Genomic DNA, 14450 nt, shown 5'->3' with positions numbered 1-14450 from the left:
CCTGATTTAAACTGTGAATGTCATACAAAGTTTCACCTGGCTGCAGGGATTTGATACCATTCAGCCACAAGAGCATTAGTGAAGTCGTTCACCGATGCTGGGTGATTACACTCAGCTCTCAGTCGGTGTTCTCATCCGAAAGGTGTTGAATGGGGTCGAGATCAGAGCTCTGCACGGGCCAGTCAAGTTCTTCCGCACCAAGGTAGAGAAAACATTTTTTTATGGGGCTGTTTCACACTGAAGCCCATGAAAAATAAAATAAATGGAATAATAAATCTGAAGTAAGCAGTATCATATTATAAAGAATAGCTTAAATTGAGTTTAAGTCAGAACACTCATTAACGTAGCTAATCTGCTTTATCAGGACTTTTTTGTGTTGGGTGAAATCACCTTTTTCTAAAGCCCCGTTTCCACCAAGCAGTAACGTTCAGTGTGGTACGCATTTATTCCGTTTCCACTGTGAAAAGTTGTGGATGGTACCAATGGGACCGTTCTGTACCGTCCCCGTTTTTGGTTACCCCATCTGTTGGGGAACCTAGCACACAGATCTAAAGGTGGAGCTGTGATCTAATTGAATAGCCTAGATCACATCTTTAACAGACAGGTGCTCTTGAAAGCTCTGTCTGTTCGCTCGGATGATGTTCACCCACTCAATTCTGAGTATAGGCTCCTTCCTTCTTTGTGTGTCCCACGGGCCAATAAAAACAGGTACAAATACTCTTTTATTCATGTGGGCTAACTGCAGCCTGTTTAATTTTGTACAGAAAATGTCAGCGTGTAACTCGACGATGAAGGAGGTGACTTCATCTGTCACCGGTAATGAGGAAATACAGTGAGTACTGGACGGAGCAGTGAGTGAAAACAACCCCGCCCACATTTAAGGGTATGGTTTGCAGTGGAAACACTGGGGTCGAGGTACCATGTCTGAAGGGTTACTTTTGGTTCCAAAGGTACCATACCGAAAATGTTTGGTTAAAACTGGCCTTAACTGACCCACGGCCTATAGACGGTGGTCCAGCAGGAACATTTTGACTGATTGCAACACAGACTTTTCATAAAGACTGACCGCTCAGGGAAACAACTAGCCTGGCTCCATCCAAATTGAGAAAAAGAAAAATAATACAAGGGTCTAAAGTGGCATAATAAACAAGTTGAGGTTTGCATCTTTAACCTGAATAGAGCAAGAAAGGTAAAATGGACACAAGTTTTTTTGGTAGGTGTTGCAACCTACTCTTCTTTTCTTCACTTTAGGTTTCTGTTTTCATTTCTCTGACAATATTTATTGTCTCAGCTCTCTTTTCTGCATAGCTTTCTAGCTGTTGCCCACAGTGCATATCATTTAGAATATGACAGCAATAACCTAGAGGGTATATTTGACTTTATGGGTCCCACAACATCGTTGCGGGGTAGCTGTTATAACTGCACAGCCCTCATTGGTGTGTTGTCATTTAAAATATGGCTGAAATACCCACAGGGGTGTTCTGTACTATGCTTATGGTTATGCGGCTCGGTATGAGATACGTGTTTATAGTTTGGTTTAGTTTGCCATTTTTGCATCGTGCTGCATTTTGCATTTTCTTTGAAATGGGATTTGAACGGGAGGCACAGAGAATCTAATACAGGGACACTGCCGCACCAACAGCCTCTCTCCTCGGGGAAATCATTGTCAGCGTGGTTGTTCCAGCTCTGAATACTGCTGCTCTGTTGTCGGCATCCTCAGAGAACAATTTCTAAATGAAGTTAGCGTATGATGCCGGGATATTGTTTCATCTTGTTCTCGTGCTCTCAGAATAATACATCCTCTCCTTCCCAAACATGAACGATGAAGGATAAGACGCCTGTAGTCTTCAAAATCGACTCTTTTTGTTGGAATGAACATGACAGAAATTTTGCGATCTAAGCAGATCACTTGACAGGAGGAACAATAGAGAGCCGACGTTAAACTGTTCTGCTTCTATGGTGAGAAAACCGCATTCAAAATCTCTAATATTGCTACTAATTTAAAATCCAGCCTTGGAACAGAGAATTTCTCAACAGTCTGTTATGTGGCTCGCCTCACATGTCTACAATTGGCAAACTCATATCTTTGTTTTTCAAATGCCTTTTATGAACACTATTTCCCATAAGTTCCAGATATTCATGAGCATATTGTTGGCTTGACAAAAGAAGTGAGTCCATGGCCATGTTTGTAGTGACAGCAGAGGACTGAACACTGTAGAAGTCTTTAGACAAGAGTCTAAAGCTTTAAAATTGATTAAAACTGACTTTAGAGGAGAGTGTTGGAGAATTTTATGGATATAGACAAAACAAAATTATGTTGTAATAAGTACCCGCGCAGCTGCACTTGTATTCTTTTCATGGGAGCTGTAATTGTTGTTAAACTTTGTTAAAATCACAAGGTGAATCAAGGCCTGAACTTCTTACAGCACCTGCTACAGTGGATACAGATTTGTATGAACATGTTTCTGAGATAGATGAAAGAAATGCTGCATGAGATATTGCACTGAGTCACAGAAGCAAGTGGAGAATGAAATGAGCAGGACTGCTGTATGACAGTATTAGATTTCCTGGATTGTGTATTGTGGGAAAGTATTTCAGTCCATTCAATCACTGAAGTAGCCATCAGAGGGCATTTCCAGCAAATTACTTATTTTATAAACTGTTTCTGGATTGAATAAGACAAAGTTAGTATGACCATGATGTCTAATCTATTAACTAAATTTCAAGATTGAAGGTAGCCTGATGATTTACTTATTAAATCCTGGCTCACTCCACAGTTCTCTGTTGATTTGCCTCTTTTCTTTTCCTCTCTGCGGCCATCCTCTCCATAAATCATACCTTTACCTCTGACTCCCACTTCCTGTCTCATCTGTCTTCTTTTCTTCTCCCTGCCGTCCAGCCTCCACTCAGGTGGTTTTCTCCTTCGACGTTGGTAACGGGCCGCTGGAGGTTAGCGTGGAGTCGAGCGTCTCGCTGAACGACAACCGGTGGCATCGAGTTCGAGCCGAGCGGAACATCAAGGAGGCGTCGCTTCGATTGGATGAACTCCCTGTCGCCACACAGGAGGCTCCTGCTGATGGACACTTCCACCTCCAGCTCAACAGCCAGCTGTTCATAGGTGAGGATGAGATTCATGTGAGCAGTTCCCTCATTAGTAGCAGCACTGGGTGCTTTGATGTCTTTGTCAACATCCTTCCAAACACAGACACTGTTGTATTTATAATAATAATACATGAGGTAGGTGGATATGACAGTATATACAGCATGCTTAGATTTATATTTGACAAATATTTACTTTAAAATATAGAGTGTATTCAAACTCCAAAGATCTATAATTTACTGGTAAAGTGGATGTTGCAGGGTTATTGCACAGGGATTGTTCCTGACACTATGTGATTGGTGTTAAGTGTTCATCACAGTGACGGCCTGTGGGAAGACGGTGTTTTGTGTCTGGTTGTTGTTGTGTACAGCGTTGGGAAGCGCCTGCCAAATCTGCAGTTTATTAAGTGTTTTTCTGTCCATGTTTTTAAGTGTCCAGTCATGACGGATGTCCCTTTTTCCTTCTGCAATTTGCTGTTCTATGGCATATGTCTTCATTATTTCTGTATGTGTGATTGATGCACCAGCAATTCAGGCAGCAGCACTCTGTTTTGTGCATAACAATGAAGTCATGTTAAGTTGAATACCAATCAGCAGTATTGGTCAGCTTTAATAGAGCTCTGTCACAGTTTTTATTGTCGGAGGAACATAGTTGTGTGCACATTGTAATTTCAGATAAAGATACAGACAATAATCACCATTGATTTATTGCTGTGCAGGTGCCACTCTTTGGTTTCACGTAGGAGAACGGTCCAGCTCCTCTGCTTTCAAATCACAGCTGTCTCACACATGCTGCATGAGCTGCTATTGATTAAATGACACCAAGTGTTGCTAAATATGGAAGATGCCAGTCTGACACATTTATCAATAGGGGATCCAGCACCTTACCTCTCACTCCACAGCTTAACCTACCAGGGAAGCAGCAGCATGTAGAAATCAGTGCCACAAAGTACAGACTTAGGCCCAATCCTATTTCATATTTCTACCCCTACCTCTTGTTTTTTAGTGTCAACTTGGCCCCTGGGAGCAGAGCTACAAGGGATTGTGGTTGAAAACTTCCCCTATGAAGCGGAACAGCCTTTCAAGACCCTGATACGTCATTGATATTATGCTAGTTTTTACATAAACTGACATGTCGAGTATTGCTTGGTATTGCAAAAATGCCATCTTCTGCAGTGATGATTTCTCTTGCATGGACTACAGGCAGCTTTTAACATTTGTTGGGCTTACAATTTGTTCACAATTTAGGTTTTACTATCAATCAGTCAAGCAAGTCACCAAATTAAAAGAACACTGCTTCTTCTTTACAAGTCAATTAGCGGTGCTCTGCAGGCTAATGTTGGCACAAATGTTAGAGGGGGGTAACCTGGAAATCCAGATGCCCCACCCCTAGCAAATTTGAATTTGCTTTGCACAGGGATCTGGCCCCGACGAGCAGAGCCCGTTGAATCGCCACCAGACCAATCAGATCAGTCTATCTGACAGAGGCGGGCTCTGGGTGGGCGTAACATGATGACGACAGCGCTGCGCTGCAAGAGTCAAAAAGTAAACAGCCAAGATGGCAGCTGCCGAAGGACTACATCCATTCAATTTAACTTTGGAAGAAACGCTAAGCCAACTACACCCTAGAAGCCTTCGCTTCCAGGAAGGCCGTTTTTGCTGTTTTGCCGATGGGATATGGCAAAAGCATAATATATCAGTTAGCCCCACTGGTCAGCAAACCAATGGGGCTTAGTGCAATGAATACGTCACCTTGTTTTTTGCTCTGATTGGCTATCATGCTATCCAATTGTGTGTGGCAGCATTTAATTTGCCTCAGTTAGTACCACCCCTTGGGTAGGAAGGGTGTATTGGTGAGGACTCAAAATCTTTCTCGATTTTGATTAAATTTCAGGTGTCATATGCCATCAAAGGGTGAGGAATGCGATGTGGAAGTATGTTAAATTTGGGATTATCCTGCACAAATCAGCAAAAGCAACGTAACTCCAGCAGCTAACTGTTAGCTACCAAGACATCAGCATACTCAGTCTTTATTCTGTCATCCTTGTTGTAAAGAAAAGGACCATAATACATTGAACAGACATTAATCTAAGATATACCAACAGTTAGTGAAAATTGTATATCTTTGCTAACAAAGAAAATACATGTATTTGCTGCTCATGCTGCCATCTTGTCAATGATTTCTCATAACACTCGGTTTGAAGTGTGCCCCTGACAAACCTCTACTTGGAGGGCCACATAGCCCTAACACTTCACCCTACCCCTCTATTCCAACAAGAATCAGGACACCCTTCCCCTAGATGTGTATGTGCAAAGCAGAGGGGTAAGGACGAAGTGGTAGAGGCAAGGGGTGTATTGGGATTGGGCCTTACTATACGTCTGTCCTTAGAAAAATGCTAAAAATATTCTATCTTCTTTCACATGGGCTAATCTGTTATCGGCTAAATCCTGTTGTTTGATCAGCACTATTGAATATAAAAGGTGCCGAGTCGGCACATCTATTCAATAAGGCTTCTACTGCCTCTTATCCACGGTTCCTCAGTGTGTACTGGGATCCACAGACAGTATGGTTACCAAGTCTAATCTTCTCCTACAGAATCATCTTCTTAAGAGAAAACAAACAATCTGTTTCAAAGTCCTAAACTGCTATTGGCTAAATGCTGATCAGCATTTTGACTATGAAAGTGCTGAGTCGAGGGTTTCTGACCACTGAACAATAATCAATAGATAAATATAACAAACCATGCACCAGGGAGCAGTGATATGTAGTGTAGTGTGGTGTGTGATGTGATGTCTTGCAGTGAGGGTCAGTAAATAATCTGTAATTGAAGCTGAACCTGTAATTGATTCATCAGGCAGTCATGTAATTAGCCACCAGCAAGCTGAGAGCCTCTAATCCAGCAGACCTGCTTATCTCAGCGTCATCAGTTCAATACCACAATCTGAATTCTCAGCGTGACCCCTCACTTGAGCTACAGGGGGAAAAAATAATGAAAACCCGTCATTTATTATCAGGTGTTATCATTCTGCAAATACTGTGTTTGTCACTGCACATCAGTAAACACACACTGCGGAGGGAAACCAACAAACAATAATGAGATTGGATGAAGGCAGCAGCAGCAGGGAAATCGAGGTGCATATTGATTGGCTGAATAATCCGCTCCGAGGTCACCAACATCAGCCTAAACCTGAATATATTTACCTCTGAATTATCAGTGCAATAAACTGGAGTAAGTTGCTTAGATGTATGTGTTAGGATGGAAATGTGCTTGTATTTATCCTCAGATTGGTTCGGTTTGGACTTTGGGCAGCATCGAGGTCAAGCTGTTTAATTTGGATTCTTGCAGCTGTTGATGTGTCCTTCAGCAGCACCATGCTCTGCCATAGTGTCCTTCAGTAAAACTCTGTTTGGAATGTGAAAGTATTAAGGCACCATTACACTGTGTGAGTGACCGTGAACGCAAGAATAATTTAGGAGCAGCAGCCTGGTTTTGCTTGAAGAGACCAATTTGTAATTTAATTGCTAATTAGGCCTTTCATAAATATTTGCATACCCTCTTAAGCCCTGTTTGCACAGGACAAGTATCACTGGGGACCTCTAGTAATTTGTAATAATTGGAGAGGTTGTCTGCTATCTTAATCCCGTGCCAATCTGCCATACCCGTAATTTGTCAAGTAAAATTTCTGCTGCAAATTACCTAGCATATTTCGCCAAACACAGAGGCCATTTGGTAATACTCCTCCCCATTTCAATATCATATGATGGAGTCTGCGTTAGAAGGCTCATCTTACTACATAACATGGAGTCCCAACCCATACAGAAATTAAACCATGTCCCCTCGCACGTCCACTGTCTTGTCAGTGCGCTGATGTATGTTCAAGTGTTCATTTTTCTGACAAGATTGGTTTTAGCTAGTTTTGGTGCTATAAAAAGGGGGTTTGACGACATGATTGAGAGGTGTGTGTGTGTGCGTGTGTGTGTGTGTGTGCGCGCCAATCAGTGTGCTCACAATCAACAGCGCTGTTCTCAGTACAGCAGAGATCTCTCCTACCTGACTGTAGCTCCAATTGACGTCACAGCTGCACAAGATGGCGCCTGACATATCCAGGAAATCATTTTTGTACAGTGGCCATAAGTGGAGACACGTTGTCCATCTTTATATGCAGTCATTGACTGATACTAGCTTGTGTAAGCACACATCATATTTTGTTACACAGGAAGAAAACATCGTTAAATTTTGATGTAAGAATACGAAGAAATTGATATTTTTTTGGGCATATAATGCTAAAAAGGTGCAGAATATGGCCGTGTTTGTGATCTAAAAGGGTTAAAAAGGCATTTTTCATTTCATCTCGACTTCAAGTACAAGCTCACAGAGCATCGAGCATGGCTGTGGACTCGTGTCTTGTTTAATTAGGCCCTGCCTTAAAGGCTAATGACCATGTCTTTCAAATTCAGCTGCCCCATTTGTAACAGCAGCTTCAGTAGTATCAAAACCTAAGAAGAGATCTCTTCTCTCTCTCCAGGGCCACAGGAGGCATTATCACTGGAAAAAAAAAGCTTGATGTGTTTAAGCAAATGTTTTCATTTCTATGTTTGGGGCTTGGTGTTTGACGGCTAGCTCTGCAGGATTGCTATGCACATATACAATACCTTAGTGTGTGCAGTACATTCATGAGCACACAATCCCTCCCTGCAGACATGCAGCACTGTGAAGGCAGAGTATTGAGTCATTTGGATTCACAGGCGTCAGCGTTGGCTTGTCTAAATTCATGAACCATCCTACCACACGCATTGTATTTATGAGTCTTGATTTGTAAAGCAAACTATTCCATTGTTTGAATCATAAGCTGCTGTGTTGGATTGTACAAAGTCATAAGCCATATCTCAATGTACACACTGTATTTATGAGCCATAATCCTGCCTTGCTTTATAAGGCACTGAATCCCATTGTTTTGATTAATAAGCCGTGTTATTGCCTCGCAATGGTTTATAATCCAAAGCATTGTTCATTTTCCAATTCCTTTATTGCTGTTTGTATTGTGCTAAAAATCCATACGCAGCAGTTTTGAGTGAGCTCAGTGGTAAATGCAGAAATCACTTCCTTTGTGAAGCTTTAGAAGCAATTATTTTGCCTTGTATGGAGAGTTAAGCTTCTGTATATTTGTACTGCATTGCCGTGTAGCAACTGATGTGCTCGACACAAAGTTTGCTGCTCTCTGCCACTGTGTGTAGATGAAGCACCCTCCTGTACGAGGATTTTAAGGATTCCTTTGATCTTCGCTTCACATATCCCTCGAAATGCAGCAGCGTTGACGTCAGATCATCCTGTAGTATATAATGTAAGCTGTATCCTGACAAGTGAAGGTTAGCTGGTAATCTGTGTTGACTGATGTTCTTTTTTTTTGTCCTCTAATCGTCTTTGCAGCGGCACAAAACACAGTTTACTCACGTAGTTTATTTGAAAAACTGCTGGGTCAAGGTATCTTTTCCATGATAGTGGAGGTTACATCAACTGGAAACAGTTTAGGGAAGCCTGGTATCACTATGTTTTCTACAAATGAGGTTGTAAACCTCTGGAACACAGACTGGGACTGGCCATCTGGACATTTGCTACCAGGCCACAAGGACACTTAAGCCTTGTTCAGACTGTCAGCCCAGATCTGTTTTTTTTTTGGCCAGAGTGATTTTAAAAAGTCTGGGCAGCAAAAGCTCCTAAAATATAATTTTTGAAAATCACATCACAACTACATTTGAAGATGATTTGACATGCACTTCCAGCTGTATTTTCTATGGATGGGTTATAGTGCGTTTTAGACACCCTGCCTGCTGAAATTGGATTTCAAAGTGTCTTTTGCATCACTAGCAATGCAACACACGACAACAACATCAAGTCCAGAGTGAGCAAAATCCATGGTGCTACTAGCAGAGCTCTATTTTACCACTCACAGTTCCCAAGTCTCAATGGGTTCAATTGGTTTTTGGTTAGATGTCTGAAATAAGGTCTGTGGTTAACACAGGCATAAGAGATGTTCACATTTTGTTCCACAACATTAAAAATGTCAGCAAATACCATACTCAAGAATTTTGAAGCTTTTACATCTTAAAAAAGGCAGTTGCTAACAAGTGGCTACATGAGACTATCGAACATCATCACGCCGATCTGCACTGAACACAGCTTTGCAGTCTTGTTATGGTGGAGACGTTGGGTCATGCAACCGTAGTATAGCTTGTTTATAGCCTAACGTTAGCTTTTTTCTTCGAGCGAATGCATTTACGCTTCAATAATCATGACAGTGGTGTTCATTTGTGAAGATTATTTTGCTGAAAAAAAACATGTAAGTATCATAAACGTTTTTTGCCACAGTGCTTATTTCCAGCTAAGAAAAACAATGGAAAAATCCCACAGGCTTTTTTGATAAAGGAAACAGTGTGATGCTAAATTCTGCATTGGCCTACAGAAAAATGTCATACTTAGAGCACTCTAAGGAGGACAACATGGAGAATAAAAGTCCATGAATATATATGCCGAAATAAATCATCCTGTTTTCACAAATCCTTCACATCACAGTGATCACCTCATATGTAAATAGTGTGTATTCTTATTCATTCTGATTGATGTACAGATACTGTATGTTCTTTGCAGCATAAGCAAGCATACACTGTACTCTATGTACACTGTCTTTGATCATTGATTTGATCTCTATCTCACACAGCAGATCGTCCTATAATGTTATTTGTATCATCAGACAATATCATGTTTTCATGTTGAGACTTTAATTCTCTTATCCCAGCTGAGGCTGCACTGTCAGATATGTGGTTGAACCTCTCACATCTCCTGAAGTTTGGATTCAACCTTTGTATGTTGTGCTTTTCCAAGCGTGATGTTGAGGCTCACACATGCATCACCTTTGATGATTACTTTGATACTAATTGTTTTGTGTTCACACATGTGTTCAAATGTGCGTTAGTACACACTGTGCAAATTTCATGTTGACACACTAGAGGCTGTGCTGTTTGATATGATGTCTTTAGGGTCGTACTGATGCCTTTGGTCAGAGGTGAAGTTTATCTGCATTTGGATTCTTTGATGTTATCTTTGATCTCCACGTCATTACGCTCTTTTAAGTGTTTCCTGTAGGCAGTGTCTCCATTTGATGCACAGTGAGTGTTATCCGTGTTGGAGCCGAAGAACAGCCACCACTCTGATAGTGTGCCTGATAGGAGAGTTTGTTCTCTAATGACCTTCCTTTCCTCTGTTTTGTTACTTTGATCAGAGGTGGTGCTCCTCAGGGAGCTGTTTCTGGTCCCTTCTGGAATCACAACTTTTACGCATGCTGCCATGTTAACCTTTTAAGCAGTGCCTAAAGTTTCCTCTGTTATTGCTATAGCAGTACAGTACAGTTATTTCGGGTGAGTGAATGTCCTTTTAATTTCTGCATAGACAATGTTAGGTGGCAATTGGTGCACTTCCAGTTCTTGGATGGGGATGAAACTCCTGGTAGAATCACCAGGAAAAAGGATGAATATCTAGAAAATTAATAAGAAAAAAAAACCTAAGGAGAGAAGTCCTGACTCAGTAATTATTCCAGTAGATAACATCCAACCGAGTTTAAAATGATCTTCTGTGGGGTGCTACTGTATCTCTGAAGCTGAAGTTTCCACTTTGTCAGACCACAACACATTTAACAGTTCACTGGTGCACTTTCAGATTCTTACTCAGTTTCAGATAAAAATGAGGCAGCGTTTTGTTCTCATTTGCATGCTGAATTTGCGACAAACTGTAATTTACATCTCTCTTCTTGTTCCTAGCGAGATATTTAGAGCCATCTGTCTCAACAACCTGGTGGAGAAACATGATCTTATAAACAGTGTAAAAGAAATTAAAGCTGAGAGCCGTAATTAAAAGCGGGGCTTTATAGTAGTGAAAAATACCAGGGTAGTATAAAGTGTAATAAAATATCTCTGGTCAGAGGTTCTTTTAATTAGTGTCTTTAAATTTTAAGAATAAAGTGTTCACATGACATGACAGTCCCACAAGTGAGGCTAGATGCTACCTTTAAGATACCGGAATAAAGAGCTCTGGTGTTCTCCTACTGTTACAACGGTTCACAGTTATTTAAGGACAACCCAGTTGGATACTGACATTCAAAGTTAGAGTTGATTCAGTGTGTGTAACCTTGGTATCTTGCTTTTGTTCACACTGAAGAGAATTGCCAGGACTTTTAAAGATTTTGAGAGGGGGCCAACTTTTCCACGAATCTCATCCAGCTCTTGTTGTCACAAGAGAACAAAACAAAGTGCAAAGTGTATTAAATGTTTGCACGGACAAGAAACAGCATTATGTTTCAAGTGCTATTGTGGTTCAAAGTGTGGTGACTTGTGGGTAACTGTCTGATGTCTGCCATTTACAATTTTTAAAGGGGGCGTAAAATTAGATGTAATAGCTGGTATACATTTGCTGTAATTCTGACACTGATTAACAAAAGACATTTACATAAATGTCATAATACACATGTAAGGTCATATTATTAATGTGCATGTGAGAGCAGCCAGTGTGTCTCCCCTATGAATGATTGCTTAAAGATTTCCGATTCCAGGCAGCAGAGTCTCTGTATTGGAGTCATTTAAAGTTTCCTGAATCTTATTATCTGAATGTTGAACAATGACTTTCAGTGGACTTAATAAGGATAAAAAATGACTCTTCATTGTGTTGTGTCAGAGGAAATGTTGAGGCAGGTTTCATATCCTGTGTTGCTTAGCTGGTTCAATAATTCATACGAGGCATATCGGAGAAGAGAGAGGAGGCTTGCAGGAGAGTCTAACGGCGCTTGGTGATTTATTGGTGTGAAAAGCTGCTGCTGCTGAACAATAGGAAGTTGTCAGCTTCAAACTCTGAGAGCAAAGAGCTGCCAGGTTTGTACTCTGAACACAATAACAGTTTCAATCTCTGATCTTTGTAAAAATGGGAGGTTGTCTTGTTTGAAGCGTGTGAACAATAGGTGACCATGTTAAACCGCAGAGGGAATGTGTAATGCTGAATGCAGAGTTTTATCTTTTGTATCTGAAGTGTTGAACAATAAAGGCAGCGTGTGCTGTGTGTGCTGTCAGACAGGCAATCAGCCACTTATCCAGCGAGCAGCCAGCACGGCATTAGGCAGATGGACAGCTGATGAAACTTATGTCCCCAGTTCAGTTTTCCACCTACAGCTTGTTGCCTCATTGCTGTTTCATCGCTGTGTCACTTCATAAGAAGAGTGTTGACAGTTTAGAGCTTCTGGGGGAGCAGAGGTGACATGTGGATCTGCTGTAGATGACGGGAGGAGGAGAAATAAGAAACTAGAGAGAAAGAAAACGGATTTGTCAGCACACAGACAAGTGTGTTAAAATAGATCCTTGGCTTAAGACAGGAGTATTTGTCACCACTCTGTAGGGCTGTACGGAATAGTTCAAAGCTTGAAGCTTCATTCATGACGTTGACATTCAAATTTGTAAATCAGAATCCAACTGCTGTGCAGCTTCTTTTTTTTAACATGTCTAATCATTCTGTTTAAACCTGGTATTTCTGCACAGTGGCGGTCAGGCTGAAGTCATGTTATTAGTATTTTAATATTTGTAGATTTAGATTCCATGCAATCCCAACATTTCCAATAACCCCAGAGCGTTCTAAGTCCAAAAGTCAAAATTACAAAAGAAAAACATAGATGTAATAATTTCTAAAATTCACAACATGTTTTTATCGAAATAAATTTTCTACTTGTTTGTTGTTTTTTGGCTTTTCGAAAACAACATTTCATTGGCCTGCTTCCTGAACACAAAAGGAGGCATGCACCACTATGAATGAGGTGGTCTAATTGCAGGCTAACAGCACCATTAATTACATTTATTCATTAAGGAAAGTTGATTCAATTACAAATAAAGACTGACTCATTTAGTCTGATGAATCACTTTATTCAAACTGAGGATTTTGTTCGAGGATTTTTTATTTTGTTTAGGGTGATGACGTCATAAATATGACAACAGACATTTGAGACTCCATTAAAAAACCTTAACAGAAGTCTTTAATGTAAAAACTGACATTTGGTACAACCCTGCTACTTAAGTGTGGGAGCTCCAGAGTCAGCTGATTAATTTAATGTCTCAAATGTAAATGTTATGCTAATGTCATGCACTGTTTATATGCTGTTAGGAGGCACAGCGTCCAGGCAGAAGGGCTTTCGGGGCTGTATTCGCTCCCTGCAGCTGAACGGCGTCACCCTGGACCTGGAGGAGAGGGCGAAGATCACACCCGGGGTTCGACCCGGCTGCCCGGGTCACTGCAGCAGCTACGGCTCACTGTGCCAGAACCAGGGTTGCTGTCTGGAGAGAGCCAACGGCTTCCACTGTGACTGCAGTCTGTCCGCATACACTGGAGTCTTCTGTCACACAGGTACACACAAACAAAGACACACAAAAATAAAGTTTTCCAGTGGCAGGGGAAGTTAGTGACTCCACCAGCTGCTTTGGTAGAAAAGCTTATGATAATTTTGTAGCAAATTAAAGCTGCATTCATTATTTTTTTTCCCTTGAGGGCAGAACAAGACAGCAGATGAACAGCCAAGGCATATTATTGCCTTATGAAGTTGTTATGGGAAATACTTCAGAAAACAGCTATTGATTCACATTTCTAAAAGACAGAGAGCCACACTAGAGTTCATTTAGAGTTTTGTTTCTGTGCACCTGATCAGTGTGAGTCCAATAATCACCCTCCTTTTAGCTCTGTTTTTGTCTCCACCAGTTGTTTCTTTGGTACAAGACGCTGAAACAATAATTTAAAAGGGGCTAAAAAGCTCTGAAGAGCTGAGGGGTTTGTGATAAGGTTCAATATCACTCTATATTAAACTTTTTCACTAATTTTCTGTAACCGCTTATCCTGTTGGGGGTCATGGGGGGGCTGGAGCCTAACCCAGCTGACATTGGGTGAGAGGCAGGGTACACCCTGGACAGGTTGCCAGACTATCACAGGGCTGACACATAGAGACAGACAACCATTCACGCTCACATTTACACCTATGGACAATTTAGAGTCACCAGTTAACCTGCATGTCTTTGGACTGTGGGAGGAAGCCGGAGTACCCAGAGAAAGCCCAAGCTGACACAAGGCGAACATTCAAACTCCACACAGAGGGGCTCTCCCTAACACCCCACCCCAAGTTCAAACCAGGAACCCTCTTGCTATGAGGCAACAATGCTAACCACTGCAAACTCACTGTTCTAAGGTTATGTTTTGTAGTCATACTGTATGGATGTATTATAGTGGTAACAAGTTGTCAGAACATTGATGCTTCACTTCTCAAACCACCTTTGCAGT

General features: G+C 41.2%; 1 protein-coding gene across 3 annotated transcripts in view; it reads left to right on the top strand.

Moving 5' to 3' along the window:
- The window catches only part of LOC125901605 (contactin-associated protein-like 4), a 225919-nt gene that overhangs the window by 190145 nt on the left and 21324 nt on the right, over positions 1-14450 (top strand). For all 3 annotated transcript variants that reach the window (XM_049597328.1, XM_049597329.1, XM_049597330.1), the window contains 2 exons: positions 2900-3118; positions 13290-13529. In XM_049597328.1, the coding sequence (XP_049453285.1) occupies positions 2900-3118; positions 13290-13529 (459 nt within the window). The remainder of the gene's footprint in view (positions 1-2899; positions 3119-13289; positions 13530-14450) is intronic.

This window comes from Epinephelus fuscoguttatus, linkage group LG15, assembly GCF_011397635.1.
Source record: "Epinephelus fuscoguttatus linkage group LG15, E.fuscoguttatus.final_Chr_v1".
NCBI lineage: Eukaryota > Metazoa > Chordata > Actinopteri > Perciformes > Serranidae > Epinephelus > Epinephelus fuscoguttatus.
The sequence above is the reverse complement of the archived record's forward strand: the minus strand, read 5'-3'. Positions and strand labels throughout refer to the sequence as shown.